The sequence below is a fragment of the Chlorocebus sabaeus genome, chromosome 23 (genome assembly GCF_047675955.1).
Source record: "Chlorocebus sabaeus isolate Y175 chromosome 23, mChlSab1.0.hap1, whole genome shotgun sequence".
NCBI lineage: Eukaryota > Metazoa > Chordata > Mammalia > Primates > Cercopithecidae > Chlorocebus > Chlorocebus sabaeus.
The window spans coordinates 32,259,442-32,278,836 of NC_132926.1; the positions used below are offsets into that span (position 1 = coordinate 32,259,442).

Sequence of the window (19,395 nt, forward strand, 5' to 3'; positions counted from 1 at the left end):
CCTGTTCAGCTTCCACTCCCCTTCCTCAGACAACAGCATGTGTGGTCAACCAGGCTCAGGGTGCCAGGGCAAACCACATGACAATGGCCCTTCCTGGATACCATGGTTTGTTCAAGGATAAGCCTGTTTACTCAAGGCTGAACCCCAAAGAACCCATCTCAGGTCTTTGCTGGAGTCATGTAGTGACTCCTACCTCCCCAGGGGTCTCTAAGTTGCTGGGGGGTAGCTTAAAGCTACAGGCAGCCACTTTGCAACCAGGAGAAAAGTCTGCCTGAGAAGGACCAAAAGTCAGTTCTATTCCAACTTTTCACTTCCACGAACAACAGAAAGAGTCCCGACTGACATATCATCTGCTACGTAAACGCCTCAAGGCAGAGGCAGAGTGGCATTCACCAACTATTAGCACAGGCTTACAAATAGTGGGTGCCTCATAAACATTTACGTGAACCATGTTTCCTGACACCTCTCTGAACCAGCGCCAAGTTTGAACCCTTCTGCCTCTTTCTCTATTTATTTATTTTTTGAGACAGTCTCACTCTGTCGCCCAGGCTGGAATGCAGTGGTCGCAATCCCAGCTCACTGTAACCTCTGCCTCCTGGGTTCAAGCGATTCTCATGCCTCAGCCTCCCGAGTAGCTGAGATTACAGGCATGTGCCACCAAGCCCGGGTAATTTTTTTGTAGTTTTAGTAGAGACAGGGTTCCACCATGTTGGCCAGGTTGGTCTCAAACTCCTGTCCTCAAGTAATCTGTCTGCCTCGGCCTCCCAAAGTGTTGGGATTACAGGCATGAGCCACCATGCCCGGACCCTTCTTCCTCTTTAAATGTCTAATATTGGTAGTACGTCCAAGACTCTTTTTAAAAGATTCTGTGTGTTTTTAAAATCTTAACAGATTGATCTTTCTCTTTAGAGATTAATGTGCCTGCTTTATTTGTGCATGTTATCTTCATTTGATAGCCTGAAAACTGCACAGAACTTAAAATGGTTCTATTTGTGTAATGGTTCTTTTAAAAAAAAATTTGGTAAAAACACTTAACAGGACATTTACCATCTTTACCATTTTTAAGCATACAGTTTGGCAGTATTAAGTATACTCATACTGCTGTGTAACGAAGCTCCAGAAATTTTCCACCTTGCCAAACTGAAACTCTATGCCCATTAAACAACACCTCCCTTATTCTCCCCCTCTGCAGCCCCTGGCAACCACCACTCTTTCTGTTTCGATGAATTTGACTACTTTAGACATAGCATATAAGTGAAATCATATAGTATTTGTCTTTCTGTGCCTGGCTTACTTCACTCAACACAACGTGGTCAGGTTCATCCATGTGGCGGCGTGAGTCAGAATTTCCTTCCTTTTTAAGGCTTCACTATATGTATAGAAACCATATTTTGTTTATCTATTCATCTGTTGGTGGACATTTGGATTGTTTCCTCCTCTTGGCTATTGTAAATAATGTCACTATGAGCTTGGGCGAACAAATATCTCTTGGAGATCCTGTTTTCAATTCTTTTGGATATATACCCGTAAGTGGAATTGCTGGATCAGATGGTGGTTCTAGGTTTAATTTTTTGACGAATTGCCATACTGTTTTCCACATCAGCTGCATCATTTAAAATTCCCACCAACACTATGCAAGAGTTCCATTTTGTCCACATCCTTGCCAGTATTTATTTTCTGGTCTTTTGATAGTAGCCATCCTAATGGGCAAGAAGTATATGATAACTCTTAAACCAGAAACTATTTTCTTGCTGAAGCTTTCTATTATTATTATTGTATGAGAATGTAAAAACCCTAATAACTTAGTTTGCCTTAGTGTTTGCCAATATAATAGGAGATAATTTAGAAATATTTCAAAACTGAGTTTTGACATCTAAATTGTGCATTCATATAAAACCTGTTCTTTTTGCAGATCCCCTGACAGGTAAAACACTGCTTCTCCAGGTGAGTGATGAAAACCCAGGGCTGCCTAGTAGAACAGAAGGCCTGGGACCTTTTCTTATTTTTTGCTCTATCACCCAGGCTGGAGTGCAGTGGCGCGATCTCGGCTCACTGCAACCTCTGCCTTCTGGGTTCAAGGGATTCTCCTGCCTCCGTCTCTTGAGTAGCTGGGAATACAGGAGTGCACCACCAGATCCAGCTAATTTTTAAATTTTCAGTAGAGACAGGGTTTCACCATTTTGGCCAGGCTGGTCTCAAACTCTTGACCTCAAGTGATCTGCCCGCCTTGGCCTCCCCAAATGCTGGGATTGCAGGTGTGAGCCGCCATACCCAACCAAGGCCTGGGACTTGCTGCTGCAGAGGAAGGGAGGGGTGTGAGCAGCACAGGGTTGAGGTAGAGTGGGGTCCCAGTGCCAGTCTTCAAGCTGCCAGGGGCTGCTGCCCTGCACTATCTCCAGGCCAAACGCCCTGAAGCAGACACATGGGCTCCGGTTCTGGCTCTGCCATCAACTAGCTGCCCAGTTAACTTGTCTGAACTCCTGCAGAAAGGAGAGCAATTGAAAGACTAGGAGTGTTTATGTCCCTGGCATGCTGGGAAGTTAAGACAGAAGAATGAACGGAGACTGCCTGGCACTTAGTAAAGCATCAGCACGTGTTTGCTGCTGTTACTGACTGCATTACCATTTCTGGTCCTTCTCCTGGGCCTGGCTTTCCACATCTAGGCTATGGATTTCGTCAGATTCATTCCACAAGCCTTGGACATCTTCTTGTACCCAGCTCTGGATCAGGACCGGTGCCCCTCTCTGCTCCCTTCATCTTTCATGGCTTGGCTCAACTCACCTCTTACTTCTCGTCAGCACCTCGCACTCCACAATCTCACCAAACACTTCAAAACGCCTCTTCAGCTCTCGGGAGCTCATGTCGCTGGAGAGATTTTGAATGTACACCACACGGCCTTCACCCTGCCCAAAAAGGAGGATAGAGACTCGGTCATTGCCTGGCTTCCTGGGGACCCTCTGGGGGTGGGCTCCCGTGGAGTTCTTGTCCTAGTCCATGATGCCTGGCTGAGTGAGCAATACCAGCTGGAGTCAGAGAGAGGTCAATGCCAATCTCTACCCCAGAGGACCTGCCCTTGTTGGGGGAGGGTGTTGGAAGGGAAGGGGCCTCCAAGGAAGCCACTGCTTACATGGAGGAAATGAGCAGAGACTGGGGCTGTGAAAGGGTAGGGATTTATCACCATTTATATGCCTGCATATTCAGTAGCTTTTGGACTTACCTTTCAAGTCTGAGCAGGGGAGGTGCTGGGGTAGGGCAAGCACAAGGAGGCAGGTTGATTGTGAGTGTGAGAGTGGAAAGAAGGGTAATGAGGTGGGGGCATCAGGGCTATTGGTTTTGCCTGGGCAAAGTGGCTGAAGCCACAGTATAGACACTGTCACCAGGGCGTCACTCAGGAGACTTCTGTGCTATGCCAGTGGGTGCCTAGAACAGCCTAGCAGAGGGAGCAGGTGGGAGAAAGTCCAGACTGGAACTCCCCTTCCCCTCCTCTCAGATCTGTGACTTGATCTGGCTGAAGCCACTGCTATTGGAAAAGTCACTGTGACCTGCTAGAGAAACTTCAGCCTTGTTCCTGGACACCTGTGTTCCCACAGGAAAAACACAGTTTCTTGTCCTGGACAGGCTTGCTCTGGAAACACGTTACAGCCAGTGATTCTCCAGCCATCCCACCCCCGTACTACACATGCCAAGGAAGAAAACCCAGGCAGCGGGTCCACAAACAGGACTCCGTCGTCAAGAGTCAGGGGAACTGTGCATCCCACAACACACGACGTCCAAGCTCAGCTCAACAGAGAAATCCCCTCCTCCCCCTCTCCTTGCAGCTTCTTGAATTCATAAAGCTCTTTCCTGCCACTGCTCCAGATACTTGTCCCCCTGCGTCTTTGCTTGGTTGCTCCTTTTCATCAATCAGGGCCCAGCTCCCTGAAGGTGCCCCTCCCTGGCCACCCCGTAAACACATCCTCCTCAACAGTCCTGTTTACTCCAGATCGTTACTAATTGCACATTACTAATTTCACAGTGCTTATCCCAATCTGCAATTACATTGCTTATTCCTTTGTTACGAGTCTGTTATCTCTCTCTCCCTTCTGTTCAGTCAGGATAGGGGCCTCATCTCTCTTGTTCATTGCTGTCCTCCAATGCCCAGAACTGTGATAGGCCTGTAACTGCTGAATGACCAGACACAGACTCCAAGAAGATTCTCCATGCACAGTCCATGGTTTTAAGGACCTGCATGCAGACAGCTGTGCACCTCTAGGGCATGCACACCTCCTGTGTGCCCCTCCTCCCTGAAGTGCCACATCACATGGGAGAGACCCAGCGGGAGTCTGCCTTGTGTTTTCATCCTATTTTCCTCCTTCCTTTCTAGTGACATGGCCTAGCTGGCCAGCTCCAGCTCCCCACTCCAGGCCCCTGATGTGTTTTCTCTGTGGGGAGCTTTGCAATAGGGTCACCAGGCAAACGCAGAAGGCCAGGGCCTGTGGACTAACTCTGGGAGGTGATTAGGGAAGTGGGTGGGGAGGAAGGGGCAGGCTCTCTTGGTCCCTTGGCACTGATCAAGTTGGGGGAACCCTTGGGAAGAGCAGGCCCTTACGTACAAATGAGGAAAGTGAGGCTTGGGGAAGCTGGGGGACCTGCCCACAGTCACACAGAAGGTGGTGGCAGGGCTGGCTTATGACCTGGCCAGCCTGGCTCTGCTCCCCATTACCACAGCTTGCCCACTTGGCTCTCTCAAGGCCCCTGATACTGAGCCCTAAATCACCACCAACAGCACACTCACGGCCAGTCTCTTGGCTGAACTTTGCATGGTGCCACCTTTGATGCCTTTTAGTGACCCGCATGCTCTTCAAATGAGAGAAATATCATTGCCTTCTGCTGCCATAGTCCCTTCTTCCCCAGGCAGAGGCTGAAGACTGAGGGGCTCACCAGCCAGCCTCAAAGGCTTTGGTCCATGAAGTCCCCACACACTTCCTGCTCCTTCCCATTCACTCCAGGCTCTGGGCCCCCAGATCACTTACAATGGCCTTTTCCCGCCGCTTCCTGGCGTGCCGGATGCTTGGCGTTCTGTCTGAACACGGCCCTCTGCTCTCACATCTGTCAGTGAACAAGCAAAGCAGAGGCACTCACTCTCAGGAGAGACCATGGGGGTGGGGGCGGATCTGCTCCAGGAGGCAAGGGATGCTTCCTTAGGACTTGTTCACAAGGGCACACGAGCTGCAACTGCCTCCTGCAGAAACCCAGCTTCTCCTTCCGTAACGACAGCCCAGGGCTGTGTGTGGGCCTCAACATCTGGACACATGCCTACTGCCAGCTTCCGGACTGGATCACTGGGAACCACTGTGTTGCTCATTATAACCCCACCCCCTTCTGAGCCTTGCCTCTCTATGACATTAGGGGTAGAAAAGTCCTTTTGCTTTATTACCTTGTTTGGTCTGATTTTTTTTTTTTAACCCAATGAGATTTTATATTTCTCCATTTTCCAGATGAAAAATCTGAGGCTCAGGTTTGAGATGGGATTTGCTTAAAGTCAGAAAGCAGAGAAGCCAGAAGCAGGTCCTTCTGAGTCCAGAACCACTGCTCCCTATGGGTTCATGCCTCAGCTACGCAGCAGCCCCTGGCCAGCGCAGCTCCATGCTTCCAGGCCAGCTATCAGGCTCATTAGTCCCATAGCCTGAGCAGGCTCCCGGGTGTCACCCACTTGCAGCCTTCCTTGCCTGCCTGCACGCTGCCCTCACTCCTCCAGCCTGAGTCACTGAGAAATATAGCACAGAGGACAAGAACACAGGCTTGTGAATCAGACAGCTTGAGTTTGAATCTTAGCCCCACCGCCTCCCTGTTGGGTGACCTTGGGCCAGTTACAGAAGCCCTCTCAACTTCAGTTCTTCATCTATAAAATAAGGATAACCAATTGTGTCCATCCCTTGGCCATTTGTGAGGATTAAATTTAAAAATGCATGTCAATGCTTAGCCCAGGAACTGCTCCGTAAATATTTGCTCTATTTTTCTATGTAACTTCTTTGAGCCTCAGCTTCCTCATCTATAAAACGGGGATAAGCAGCAGATACCTCCAGGTGCACCTGTGAAGCTCAAATAGGATAATGGGAGGGGAAATGACTTGCAACTTTAAAGGGTTACCTAATTATAGTATTATCGTCCCCTTTGCAACAGAATTGGTAGACTTTCCCCACCCGAGGAGCTGAGGGTGCCTGGAAGGTATTGTGGAGTTCAAGATTTGTGTTGTTAACCCAGCTTAACGTGCTTTCTGTTGCTGTGTGTTTGGTACAGGTCTAGAGAAGGCTGATCAGTATGTTACCAGGTTTACCAGGTACTGAGTTTAGCCAGGTAGCTGAGCAGGAGCCAGGTTACCCAATTTAAGTTTCTGCGGTGAGCAGACAAAGTCAGCCCTGAACCTGGCCCAAAAGTGAGAAGAGAAAAAGGAAAATCCATGGGGGTTTCTAGAGAAGTTCTCGACTCTTCCCGGGCAATTCTATGAGCGCAGGCCCAGTCCAAACACCATTGAGCTGGGCAGGAGAGAAAGGAGGCCAGGGAAGCTCCAGCTTGGGAGATGTATTTCAACATGAAGAGAACCTGGGACACTGACTAATGTGGAGATGGAGTGCTTTAGCTCACAGCAAAGCAAGGTTGAAGCCAAACCTTTGACATTGGAACACGGTAGGGCAGAAGCTACCCCCTGGGGAAAGAATGGAGCCAGAAAGAGAGGCTCAGCGTGGTTGGCGGAAGGCAGCTGTGACTGATGAATCCTGGCTTCTACAGTAAGGGCTCACTGGAGAAATTGCTGCAGACCTCACTTTGAGGAACAAAAAATTTAGGACTTCTTAACAATAGTTTGTGGGGAGCCCACAAACCCCCTAAAATTGAATGCCCAGTTAGATGTGTATGCACATTTTAAAGGGAAGATGGGCCTTTGCTTTAATCAGGTTTTCAAACAGTTAAAAGCCCTTGTTGTCGATGTGTATAAAGCTGTAGTCTTTTTACATTTTTATTTAACAAAAAAAAATTTTTTTTTTGCTAGTCCCTTTAGAAGGGAAGAAGAAGTATCTTCACAAGACCTAAATTCTGGTCTCAGAGTATGATATTCTAGCAATGTCATCAGCATCACCTGGGGACTTGTTGGAAACGCCAATCCCTGTCCCTGCCCCACCCCAGACCTACAGATCAGACACCCGGGTGTGGGCCGTGTGGGCCAGTGGAGGCCCAACAAATCCTGCAGCGGGTTCTGCAGCTGGGCTGTAGCCCAAGAGCAGCATCTAGCGGCCAGTCGGCCTCACCTCAACACAGGGCTGGGGATGACAACACTGACCCTCCTCAAGCCTTCCCCAGGGAGAATCAGGACCCACTGTGATGAGAGAGAAGCGACCAGTACCCTCCGACTCCGCCAAACCTCCATTTTTTTTCTGGCCAGCTCCCCAGCTGACTTTTGGACTGGCTTCTTCTCCAGTCTGGTTGAGCGAGAGAGGATGATACGAGCAAGCGGGCTCATGAGGCATCATCCCTCCACTGAGGTCAAAGCCCTTCAAGGGGCAGCCGACTGGTGAAAGCCACGGCGCACCTCAGCAGGACCCAGAAACCTTATCAATGCTTTATGTCCAGGCATTTTCCGGAGCACAGATTAGAATTACACTCATCTTTCTTTTACATGTGAACATCCCCAGAATTCAAATGTTGGGGCATGTATGTTTGCACAAAAACCTATCCATTTTACAAATATAAAAGCAAAAAGACACAGATGGGTAAGCGACAAGTTCCTTTAGACATAAGCCCACAAACAGCCAGGAAGTGGGTTTCTTTCTTTCTGGAGGCCAGGATATTTGGGACACTCCCGATTTCACACACCAGGCTTTGCCTGCCTCCAGGACTCATCCACAACTGCCCCAGAAGACCACCTTCAAGGCCTCTGACCAGGACATGGGCCACACAGGGAGATGCAGCCTCAGCTTCAGAGCAAGTTTCCCGGGGATCCTCCCTCCTGGGGCTCCTGGTTCCCTGGGAACTGGGGTCCTCCACTGCCCGCTGCCTCTCCTGCGGCCCCCTGTTCATACCTGACATTCCTCCGAGTGGCTGGTGACCAGGAGTGGCAGGATGAGGAGCCAGAGCTTGAGCGGCTGCGGGAACAGAGCTGCCGGCTGGCCTTGCTTGGTGGGCTCTGGTAGGGGCAGTGGTCAGAGCAAGTGGGGCTAACCCCTGAGTCCTCTTCTTCATTGTCCTCCTCCTCCTCCTCCCCTTCCTCTTCCTCCTCTGGGAGGAAGCTGCTCTCGCCACTGCTGCTGCTGCTGTCTTCAAAGACAGTGTCATACTCTGGGCTCTTGCAGGCGGCCAGTTCTTCCTCCTCCAGGGCGGTCTCCAGCAGCCCAAAGTGTTTGGTGAGGCTGGCGCGGATCTCATGGTCTCTCAGCAGCATGCTGTCCTTGGGTGGGGCGCCAGCACCACAGCTTCTGTCTTCCTCCCTGCCAGGGGACCGCGCCTCAGCCCGAGGGGCACCCTGCTGGGGCCAGTCCTCAAGGTGAACCCCAGACGGCTCCCAGGACCTCAGCACCTTCCTTTGCAGGACGCCCTCTGGTCGGAGCACCTGGCAGTAGTCATGGTCTCCAAAGGAACAGGAGAAGGGACGCTTCTGGCCAGCCTGGGAGGCTGGCTGGGCCGTGGCATGTCGCAGGTGGGACAGGAGCTCACTCCGCTCTGGGTGCTTCTTTGGCAGCTTATGGGCAGCCCCTGGGGTGGCCTTGAGTGACAGGCCCTCAGGGGAGGGGAGGTTGAGAGCTATTTCTTTGCCCAGGCTGTGCTTGATGTCCGGCTTGAAGGGATCCTCCTCTGTGGGCTTGTACGGTGGTGTGGTGGGTGGGGTGAGTCCTGCCCAAGCAAGAGGAGAAAGGTAAGATAAAGACAGATCACTTCTCCAAGGGACACTGAGACCCTAAGTTTAGGGCCAAGCATGGTAGCTCACACCTATAATCCCAACATTTTGGGAGGGCGAGGTGAGTGGATCACTTGAATCCAGGAGTTCAAGACCAGTCTGGCCAACATGGTGAAATCATGTCTCTACTAAAAATACAAAAAAATTAACCAGGCTTGTTGGTACATGCCTATAATCCAAGCTACTTTGGAGGCTGAGACATGAGAATTGCTTGAACCCAGGAGCAGGAGGTTGCAGTGAGCCAAGACTATGCCACTGCACTCCAGCCTGGGCAACATAGTGAGACTATGTCTCGAAAAAATAAAATAAAATAAAATAAATTTTAAAAAGACCCTAGTTTGGGATGGCAATAAAATGGCCAAGTGCCCTTACTCCCCCAACCCAGTGGATGGCAGACATCACTAACTGATCACTGCACTGCTGGCTGAGCCTGGGAATCCTTCAATTCTTTGGAGTTGGCATGTGATGAAATCCATTTGCCATCCCTTCTGTGACCTACTAATGGCAGCTGGAACCTCCCAATCTTCCAAATACCTCTTCCTGATCTACATCCAATCATTCAACAAATCCTCCCAACTATACCTCTCATATGCCTCTGGCGTTTCCCATGACGGACAGGGGGCAGGCACCGCAGGTAAAACTGCCCACCGGGGCTGGGCGCGGTGGCTCACGCCTGTAATCCTGGTTCATTCCCAGTGAGTCTTCCTTATGGTATCTATTGCAATTTGTAACGATCTTCCTTTTCTGTTTGTTTTTTGACTGCCTATAACCATAAGCCCCATGAAGGCAGGCATCTTGTGCATTGTTCATTACGTGGCACCTTGCCCATGCATGATGAAAAACTCAGAGATGCACAGGTGTTTTCCTGAAGGCACCTGCCAGTGGAAGCCCCCTGGCTCACCTGCTGTGCCACAGAGCTCCACTGTCAAGGTCTGCTCAAAGCTCTTCTTGCCAAAAGTTGGGTCGCTGGTGGAGGCAGGGAGGACAGAAAGGAAAGAAGCAAGTCAGCATCAGGCATCCACCTCCCCACCCACGAAAGGGTCACAGGGAGTGCTGTGACAGGCCCTGGCTCTGCTGCCCATGGAAATGGAGCCTGAGGTGCATTTGCTCTGGGGGAACCCCCATCCCGGCTGTTAGAAGAATTCAAGCTGCACAGCTCTTTTAGGAGACACAGGCAAGGTTCACTGGAGGGTAAATAGAGGACAAGTGTTGTCAGCCTCCTTATTTTATAGAGGGAGCAACTGAGGCCCAGAAGGAGGAAGGGACTTGCTGAAAGCCACAGGGCACTGCCAGAAAAGAACTCTTTTCAGGGTCCCCAAGAGGACAGGTTATGAAATGGCCTGAGGACTTTCCTCTGGCCTGCAAAAGTTAGTTTCTAAAAACCAACTCCCTTCTAAAGGAGCCCAGCTCCTGAGGGTCCCAGATGACAATCAGGGCACAGGGTGTGGGGCCAGGACCAGGCATGGGGGCTGATGAACGCCCCCATCACCACCAACACAAATATCCAACAAGACAAAATCTCATGGAATAATACACCAATAATTTTTTTAAAATCTACCTTTGTGACAAGGTCAGCATGAGGCACCTGGGAGAGTCTGAAAAGAAGACAAAGAAAAATAAGATTCCCCAACATGGTATTGCTAGCAGATGTTCCCCCACTGGAGGAGACCCCAGGCCTCCACTGGTGCCAAGCAGAGCTGCCCTTTGGGCAGGCGACCAAACACCTCTGCCACTTTTAGAGAAGGGCAGAACAACTCAAATCCACCTTCCATCCCAGGTCTCAGCTGGGGGATCTACTTGGATTTTGCAGAAAGTACTAACAGGTGCAAGGGTGACCCCTTCTGGCTAAACATGTAGCACAGTGAGGAAGAACTTGACTCCAAGCCCCACTGCTGTGGGCTCTGGACAGACAGCCCTGCACAGGGCTCATCATTAAGTAGCTCTGTGCCTGAGTTTCTGTATCATAAAATGGAGACAATGACAGTCCCTACCAGAGAGGCTTCTTGTGAGGACTCAATAGGGACAATCTGTTAGTCTGAGGCCGGTGCCAGCACGGTAAGTACACAGTGGCTAACTGTTGTTATCATTACAGTTATTAGCAGCATTTAAGACTCTAGCTGCATTGTGGAGCTGAATGTATAGCCTTATGCTTCTGTCACATCATCCCCAGTAAGTCTTCTTTACAGTACCTATTGCAATTTGTAACTATCCTCCTTTTCTGTTTACTTTTTGACTGCCTGCTTAATTCGTTAAGTGGCACCTTGCCCATGCCAGATGAAAAACTCAGATGCATGGGTGTTCTTCTGAAGATCTGCTCCAACTAGCCCAAAGAAAAGCTGAAAGCCAGGGACGGGAAGGGACTTGTCCAACCCCACATAACACTTTCTTTGTTGGGGGACAGGGACTTGAACACAGGGCTCCTGGCTCCCAGTGCAGAGGGGCATGCTGCGCCCCATCCCTGCCCCCTCTTCGCAGACCACCAACTCAGACTACCTCTGGGAGGGAGCTGCGGGCAGCTGGGGTCCTCATCCGTGTCCCCACACCCACTCTCACAGGGGCTCTCCAGGGCAGGGATCTGGGGTCCCCGTAGGAGCTGCTGGTCTTGGCCACTGTCCTCGTCCGTGGGGCTGCCCAGCTCCCGCTCTATGTCATAGGCCTTGGGAGCCAGGCACAGTGAGGGCAGAGCACCTTGGGGCTCCGAGGGGACCAGCGGCTCGTCTGCAAATGTCAGCCAGGGGCCCAGCTCAGGGTTCAGTCTCCGAGAACGCCGCACAGGGCACACAGAGCTCTCCAGCTTCCTCCCCAGCTTCGTCCATGGCAGGCCTCGGCCTGGCCTTTTCCTGCCCCACTCCTCCTCCTCCTCTTTTTCTTCCTCTTCCTCTTCCTCTTCTTCCTCGTCTTCCTCCTCCTCCTGCTGCAGCCTGGCAGGCTGGTGGACCTCCCCTTTCACCTCCAGCCGCAGTGGGCGCAGGCTTGGTCTGGGCCCGGTACTCTTGGGTGAAGCTGCGATCCTCACCTCCTCCACCGAGGATGGGTGACCAGGGGAGGCCTGGCTGTCTTTCGGGGGCCTGGGCCTTGACCGAGGTGTGAGGGAGGCATAGACAGGCGTGGCCAGACGGTAGGGTTTGCTGACATCACAGAGCACGTCTTGAGCCAGAAGTTCCCTCAAAATGGAGAACTCAGCCCAGGAGGCTTTGGAGGGGTGCCGGGACCAGGGCCGGGATCTGACCTGCTGGGAGGGGTTGCTGCAGGCCTTGGGGAGTGGCTCAGGGGCCTGTGGGGGCAGCTTCCTCTGGGGGAGGCAGTAGGTGTGCATGTAGCGAATGAGTTGCACCATCGCCTGCATGTCTTCCTGGGACACCGGGGCACCGGGGTCTGCCCTGCCCAGAGCTAGGGAGTCCCGGGGAGAGGCTGGAGCTGGCTGGGGGCTCGGGCAGTCCTCACCCGGCTCCTCGTCCTCCTTGGCAGGGAGCCGGGGGCTCTGGAGGCGTGGTGACTGCAGACCCCTATCCTGCAGGCAGGACTGTGCTGAGGTGAGGTGCTTATGTAGTTCTGTACAACTCCGGCTCTGAGACTGCGTCATGGGAGCCTTCTTGTCTTGAGTGCTGTCCACCTAGAGAGGGAGAGAGGCCAGAGTGAGGAAGGAGGCCCAAACACTCCTCCAGTGTATCTCATCCACACGGCCACTGGCCAGCCATTGTGTCTCACCTGGATCATAGGAACAGCCAGGTTTCCTTCATTCCGTCCCCAGCCTCCCACACAGACTCGGACACCTGGCCGTGCTCAGTGGATGAGGAATGAAGGAATGACCAGCCTCCTAACAGCTCTCCCAGCCATGGAATTTCGCCCCTGCAGACCCTTCCAGATTCACTGACAAAGCTCCACTCTGACCACTCCACCCCGCTGCTCCGAACCCTTCAGCCAAGAGCCGGGCAGTAGATTCATGGTAGCCTGGGGCTAGGTATAGGAAGCACTCACTGCAAATTACCACTGGGGGATTCATTGATCTCGGCTCACTGCAACCTCTGCTTCCCAGGTTCAAGCCATTCTCCTGCCTCAGCCTCCCAAGTAGCTGGGATTACAGGCATGAACCACCACACCCGGGTAATTTTTTGTATTTTTTAGTAGAGACAAGGTTTCACCATGTTGGCCAGGCTGGTCTCAAACTCCTGAGCTCAAGTGATCCGCCCCCCTCAGCCTCCCAAAGTGCTGGGATTACAGGCGTGAGCCACCGCGCCCAGCCTGAATGATGGATATGTTCTAAAACTGGATAATGGTCATAACTGCATGGGTATAAGTTTACTAAAAGTCATAGAATTGTACTTTTACAATAGGTGGCTTTTATGTATGTAAATTACACCTCAATAAAGTTTAAAAAAACAAAAAATTCGGTAGCTCCTAGTGCCCACAGGATAAAGTGGAGGCTCCATGGCTGGATGTCTGAGGTCCTCTGCACTCGCACCAGCCAACCTCTCTCCAGTCTTAATTCCCCCCAGTGTGACTCATCGTTGTGCTGGAACTTTCTAGCAATGGCTGTCAGATGCATCTCACCTCTCTAGGGAAGTTCCTAGGCTCCCAGAGAGCAAAGAGCTGGCTCACAATGGGGTGTGGCTACTGCTCCTTCAACAGAATGAGGCATGAGAGGGTAGACCTTTGTTTCAGGAGGGCCAGCCAGGACAAGTAGGGAGGGAGCAAAGGGACTCATTCCCCAGAGAAGCCCCAGCAAGGGAGAGGCTCCTACACTGAGCTGCTGTCTGAGAGGGACCTGATTCTGCCTCTGAGGATCAAGGATTGTATGCAACGGTTCCCAGAAGGAGGGTCCAGGACCAGGAAGAGGAGGGGTTATGTGTAGCCTTTGAGGACAGGACCGCTTGAAAGCCACCTGTTACACCTCTCCTTGTTAGGCTTGGAAGATGGGGCTCAAGGAGGAAAACGGATGTTCTTTGACCCTGGATATCTATGACAGAGCTTTAAACTCTCCAATGGCTCCCTGAGGGGGGTTAAAAAAATCCAAACTATTTACTGTGGCCTCCACAACCAGCGCAATCTTGTGTTTTGGTCTGTCACTTAGTCCTCTGAAGGCTGGCCACACTTTCCTCATCCTTTCTCTAACCTGAGTTAACATCTACCAGTGTCTGGAACAGTGAAGTGTGAGAACGTCCAGGGCTCCTTCTAGAACCCTAAACTAGGCTGGATCTCCAGAGGCAGTGCCCAGGACACCAGCTACAAGGGCTGTGGGAGGAGCGGGAAGAGATACTGGAAGTTGATTGAACTCACTATCCTCCACCACAGCTGAAGGCTGCAGCCCCAACAGATGCCTGGGGCAGATTTGGGGGCATGTGAAGAAATACCTTGACACAAGGCCGTTGACTTTTAGATCTGAGGCCTGCCTGGCGCCAGGCGCTCCCTTCCTTCTGGGTGTCAGAGCTTGACGTTGGGTAGGATGTGGCCAGGAGGAGCTTCTGCAGCTGAGGGAAAAGCAGAGAGGACAGGAGCCGGGGCTGAGCCAGAGGACATGGACTGCATGGCCAGCCCCTCAGGACTGACCTTGGGCATCACAGGACCACAGGGAGAACATGGGGTGGGCATTCCATGACCTGAGATGATGATCCCAAGATACTAGGTGCAGATGGCAGATTGTCTAACAATCCTGAATACACATAAGTATCCTAATAACATACAATTCCTTTTCAGAGTTAATAACCCCAGGGAAGAGCTATGACTTTGAAAAACTCAAGCAGGTCTTGGGTAATGTCTGTCTATTCTACTGTTAAAATATTATGATACAGTTTTATTGGGACATTCTAAGTGCACACACGCACACACACAATCTGGAAGGTTAGGTACCAAAATGATTCTCTGGTGTGGGATTCTAGCTGATTTCCCTTTTGTTATTTTTGTTTATTCGTATACCTGTAAAAATTAATTTCTTAAATTAAGTAAGGTAATACTTGCAAATGGTAAAAAAAAAAAAAAAAAAAAAAAAAAAAAAAAAAAAAAAAAAAGACACACCACAAATACTAAAGGGCAGACAATTAAAAGCAAGTCTCTCTCTTGCCCAAAGTCCCTTTCTCCCTCCTAGAGGCAACTCCACGAATTACTTTCCGGTGAACCTATCATGAGGCGGGCTTTCATTATACAAGAATATATATGTAGTCATTACCTCCAACCTACCCTGCTGTTTTGTTTGTTTTTTTTGAGATGCAGTCCCTGTCACCCAGGCTGGAGTGCAGTGGCAGGATCTCGGCTCACTGCAACCTCCACCTCCCGGGTTCAAGTGATTCTCCTGCCTCAGCCTCCCAAGTAGCTGGGATTACAGGTGCCTGTCACCACATCCAGCTAATTTTTGTATTTTCAGTAGAGATGGGGTTTTACCATGTTGGCCAGGCTGGTCTCAAACTAGTGACTTTAAGCGATCGCCGCGGCCCCCCAAAGTGCTGGGATTACAGGAGTGAGCCATTGTGCCTGGCCCTACCCTGTTGTTTTTACACAAGTGGAAGACTACACTTAAGCCTGTTTGGCTTTTTTTTTTCCTATAAAAATTGTAAAAGCTCTTGTGCTTCTGCACCCTGAGGGCAGGTACACAGTGTACCTGAGCTGAGAGAGCAGAAAGTTGAATACCTTTGGATTTTCCACCGGAGATCCCAGCCAAGCTTGAGAACAAACTGAGGAAGATCATGAGATTTTAGTGCCGCACGGAGAGTTTCCCTGAGGGACGTGCCACCCTAAGTCACTCCAACAAGGAATGCCAAAGGCCCAGGAGCCAGAGAAAAGGCCACTCCACACTCTTGAGGAGCCACAGGATCCTGGCCACACCACCTACACCCCAAACCAGCACCCACACGTTTGTGACTTTTCGATGGGAAAGGATCCTAAGACTGGGGGAAAGAGACCTCATTCTAGCCTGGCTCAGGCCCGGTGCACTGTGAGAGCCTCGATTCCTCCATTGGTATAATGAGCAGGGGCAGGGAGACTACATGGCTGGATTAAAAGCTCTTTTTTTGACTCTAAGAATATGACAGAAGTTGCTGACCTCAGAAAATCACACAGACACACAGAGGTCCACGGGTCCTTACAAGTCTATTGGTGGACTCTCTGGGATCCATGGCCCAACCTAAGGTCCAGATGACTTCTCAGGGCCTTTTTGTTTTGTTTGCTTTTTGTCTTTGAAAGAGATGGGGTCTTGCTCTGTCACCCAGGCTCGAATGCAGTATCATGATCCTAGCTCACTGCGGCCTCACACTCCTGGGTTTAGGCAATCCTCCTACCGCAGCCTCCAGAGTAGCTGGGATTACAGGTACATGCCACCATATTGGGCTAATTAAATAAAAAAGAAAAACCCAAAAATCATAGAGCTGGATCTTCCTATGTTGCCAAGGCTGGTCTCAAACTCCTGGCTTCAAGGGATCCTCCCACTCAGCCTCCCAAAGTATTGGGATTACAGGTATGAGCCACTGTGCCCGACCCCTCAGGGCCTTTCCAGGTCTCTGTCGGTATGCAGGGAGTCTAGACAGCAAGTCTGTTTCCTGTGTGCCTCGCACGATGGCTGAAACAGAGGCACTCAATAAGTGTGTAGGGAATGAAGGTAATTTAAGGCATGGGTGGGAAACAACCTTTGACCAGCAGGGGTCGCACTTTGCCTCTTTAAGGTTTGGTCCCTCTCCAAAGGCCCCATGCAGAAATGGCACTAGAATGCTTGTTAACACTCATGGTTGCACCAGAAGTATTAGTTCACATTTACTGAGCAATTCTATGTGCCAGGCACTGTTCTAAGTGCTTTATGTGTATTATCTGCTGTAATCCTCCTAATAGCCTTTGACATAGGCACTATTATTAACCCCACTTTATAGATCAGGCAGCTGAGGCTTAGAGAGGTTCAGGATGTGTGCCTAAGGAACATACAAGTACTAAATGGCAGGGCTGGGATTCAAACCTAGGCACTTCGATTCCAGTCTGAAAGGAAGCAGAACCCCCTCTCGGCGGGAGCCATAATGTGGGACTGAACATATTCTGTGACTGGCATGGTGGGCGCTTCACACTGCTTTGGGGAACTTGAAGGCAGTGGGAAGGAACAGAAAGGGTCCTAGACTAGGAGTGAATACCTGAGTTCTAGTCTTTGCTGGCACACTGACTTGCTGTGTGACCAGTGGAGATACCTTCCCCACTCTGGGCCACAATTTTCCCAGAATTGGGCTTGAGGGTCACCAAGGGCCTTTCTAGCTCAAACTCTCCCTAACTCAAGAACCCTCCCGGCTCAAACAGGCTCTGATTTTCTAGCTGAGTCCTGCCAGCCTCCAAGAGCTACAGCACCAAGGGAGGGGACCAAGACAGGCTGAGCAAAGCTGGACTTCACACTTAGGACAGCTCAGCTTTGGGTGCCCTCAGCCTGGATTAAGAGCAACTGCTTCCAGTAACTTCTGAGTTCCAGACTCCTTTGAAAATCTGATAAAATCTGATCTTCTCCCTAGAAAGCTGCTATTCCATGTGTACCTTCCCACATTCCATACACATAGTCACACAGCATTTAACTTCTGCTAGTGGAAGTGTAAACCAGTCCAACCTCTTTGGAGGGCAATCTGGAAGTATCTGCTTAGACTGGAAAATCACAGATCCATAGACCCAGGAATTTCATTTCTAAGAATCTGTCCACTTACATGTCACAAAGGCCTGTGTAGGAACAGTTACTGCACCACTGCTTGTAATGAGGAAGAAGTTGAAACAACACAAATACCCAACAGGGGAACCAGCCCATCCCTACCAAGGAACATAACACAGCCAACACAAAGAATGCAACAGAGCTCTACATGCTCATCTGGAAGAGCTTCCAAGACACACAGTTAACCGTGAAAGCAAGGTGCACAGCCCTGTCTAATGTAGACTCCCTTTTGTAGTAAAATCTTTTAAAAGGTAGAAGAGGAAAGTCACATAACAGATCAGTAACCATGGTTACCTCTGGGACAGGAACAAGCAACAGAGAGAGGCCTAAGGAGGTTTTGCTTTTAACTGTCCACTTCTACTATCTGGATTTTTACCATGTGTGTGCAATCTTCAGGAAAATGTTTTGCAGCAATTTCAAGGATTTAACACATAACTAGGTCAATCACTAAAGTACCAAAGAGCGTAGAGAATACAGGTGACGCCTCTGTCGTTAGTTCCTCTGTCTAGGTGGGAAAGGTTAAGCCCAGGGGGCCTCACACCTTCAGCCCAGGCTCTCTGCCGTGATCAATACTGCCAGTGATGCATAGAGTCCCCTGCAGGGCTGGAGTGGATTGCTCTGCAACCCATGCCCTGAACCAGAAACCTAATCCCAGGCTGCAACCATCACTTCTGCTATAAGTGGGTTCTCACCAGTGAGAGCTCGTCCACCTCAGGGGCTGGGGCCGAGGGCTTCTCCGGGACAGGGCTAGGGGGCGCAGATGAGGGGGCAGGCGAAGCTGAGGTGCATGATAGAGCGTCTCCACCATCCAGGGCTGGGAAGGCAGCCAGACCCACGTCATCTTCAGGGATGTCATCCAGGGTCTTGGTGAGCTCTGCCAGGAGGGCCTCGTTCTCACTGTCAATCTGGAGTGAGGAGGCCGGGAGGACCAGAAAGGCAGATGGGGAGAAGGTTAGTCACCACCTTAGACTCAATCTCCACGGTGGACACCAGCTCTGCCCAGCCGGTTGGCCCACCATCACCCTCCTGCCATACCTTCCCCTCAGCCGCCTCCCACCCCCAGCAGAGCTGCTCAGTATTCCTGGTATAGCAGATGCCCAATAAATGTGTTATTGACTCCAAGAATCCCAGAATTTTATGAACAGACAGCAGGTGATAATGGAAAGGGCCCTGCCTGGGAGTCCCACTTTTGGCTCTGCTGCTTATCAGTATGTGACCTGGGCACAGAGCTGTCCACCTGAGCGACACCTGCCTCCCCGACCAAGGACAGAGGCTGGCCTACCACACTGGTAGCAGCAACCTGTTGCGGCCCCTCAGACCCTGGGGTCCAGGCAGTGTGAAGGCCAGAAGCTCCAGGGTTCAACTATGACAATAATAACCACAGCAGTGACGAGGCAGCTATCATTTCTCTGCAGGTTCCCAGAGCTTACTCTCCTCATTCACTCCTGAGAAAGTAGCAAGTATGGTGATTAGACACTCAGGCTCTGGAGCTGGGGCTGGACCCCAGGTCCCATACTTAGCAACTCTGGGCCCTTAGGCAAGTTAGTTTTCTGATCTATCAAGTGGGATAACACACAGCACACATTTCCTAAGGTTACAGCTGAGGACTAGATGAGTAAACTTAGGTAAGATGCTTAGAAAATGGTGCCTGGCACAAAATAAGCACTTGCTACTGTGATGACTATAACTACTAACACTACCACTGCTAGTGCTGCTACTGTTACACGATTTCTGCCAGGACGATGATGATGATGGTGGTGGTGATGGTAGTAACTGCCCCCTGCACTCTTTTCTCCCTTCCCTCTCTTTCCCG

General features: G+C 50.8%; 1 protein-coding gene across 3 annotated transcripts in view; it reads right to left on the reverse strand.

The window, feature by feature from the left end:
• The window catches only part of PPARGC1B (PPARG coactivator 1 beta), a 124,308-nt gene that overhangs the window by 9,810 nt on the left and 95,103 nt on the right, over positions 1-19,395 (reverse strand). Inside the window, exons 3-10 of one of the 3 annotated variants that reach the window (XM_008014952.3) lie at positions 18,275-18,487; positions 14,278-14,394; positions 11,615-12,539; positions 10,485-10,521; positions 9,828-9,892; positions 8,055-8,862; positions 5,013-5,088; positions 2,782-2,903 (exon numbers count right to left, since the gene is read on the reverse strand). In XM_008014952.3, the coding sequence (XP_008013143.3) occupies positions 2,782-2,903; positions 5,013-5,088; positions 8,055-8,862; positions 9,828-9,892; positions 10,485-10,521; positions 11,615-12,539; positions 14,278-14,394; positions 18,275-18,487 (2,363 nt within the window). Of the gene's footprint in view, positions 1-2,781; positions 2,904-5,012; positions 5,089-8,054; positions 8,863-9,827; positions 9,893-10,484; positions 10,522-11,419; positions 12,540-14,277; positions 14,395-18,274; positions 18,488-19,395 lie in introns of all 3 variants that reach the window. The other 2 variants (XM_008014950.3, XM_008014951.3) reach the window with 2 other exon arrangements.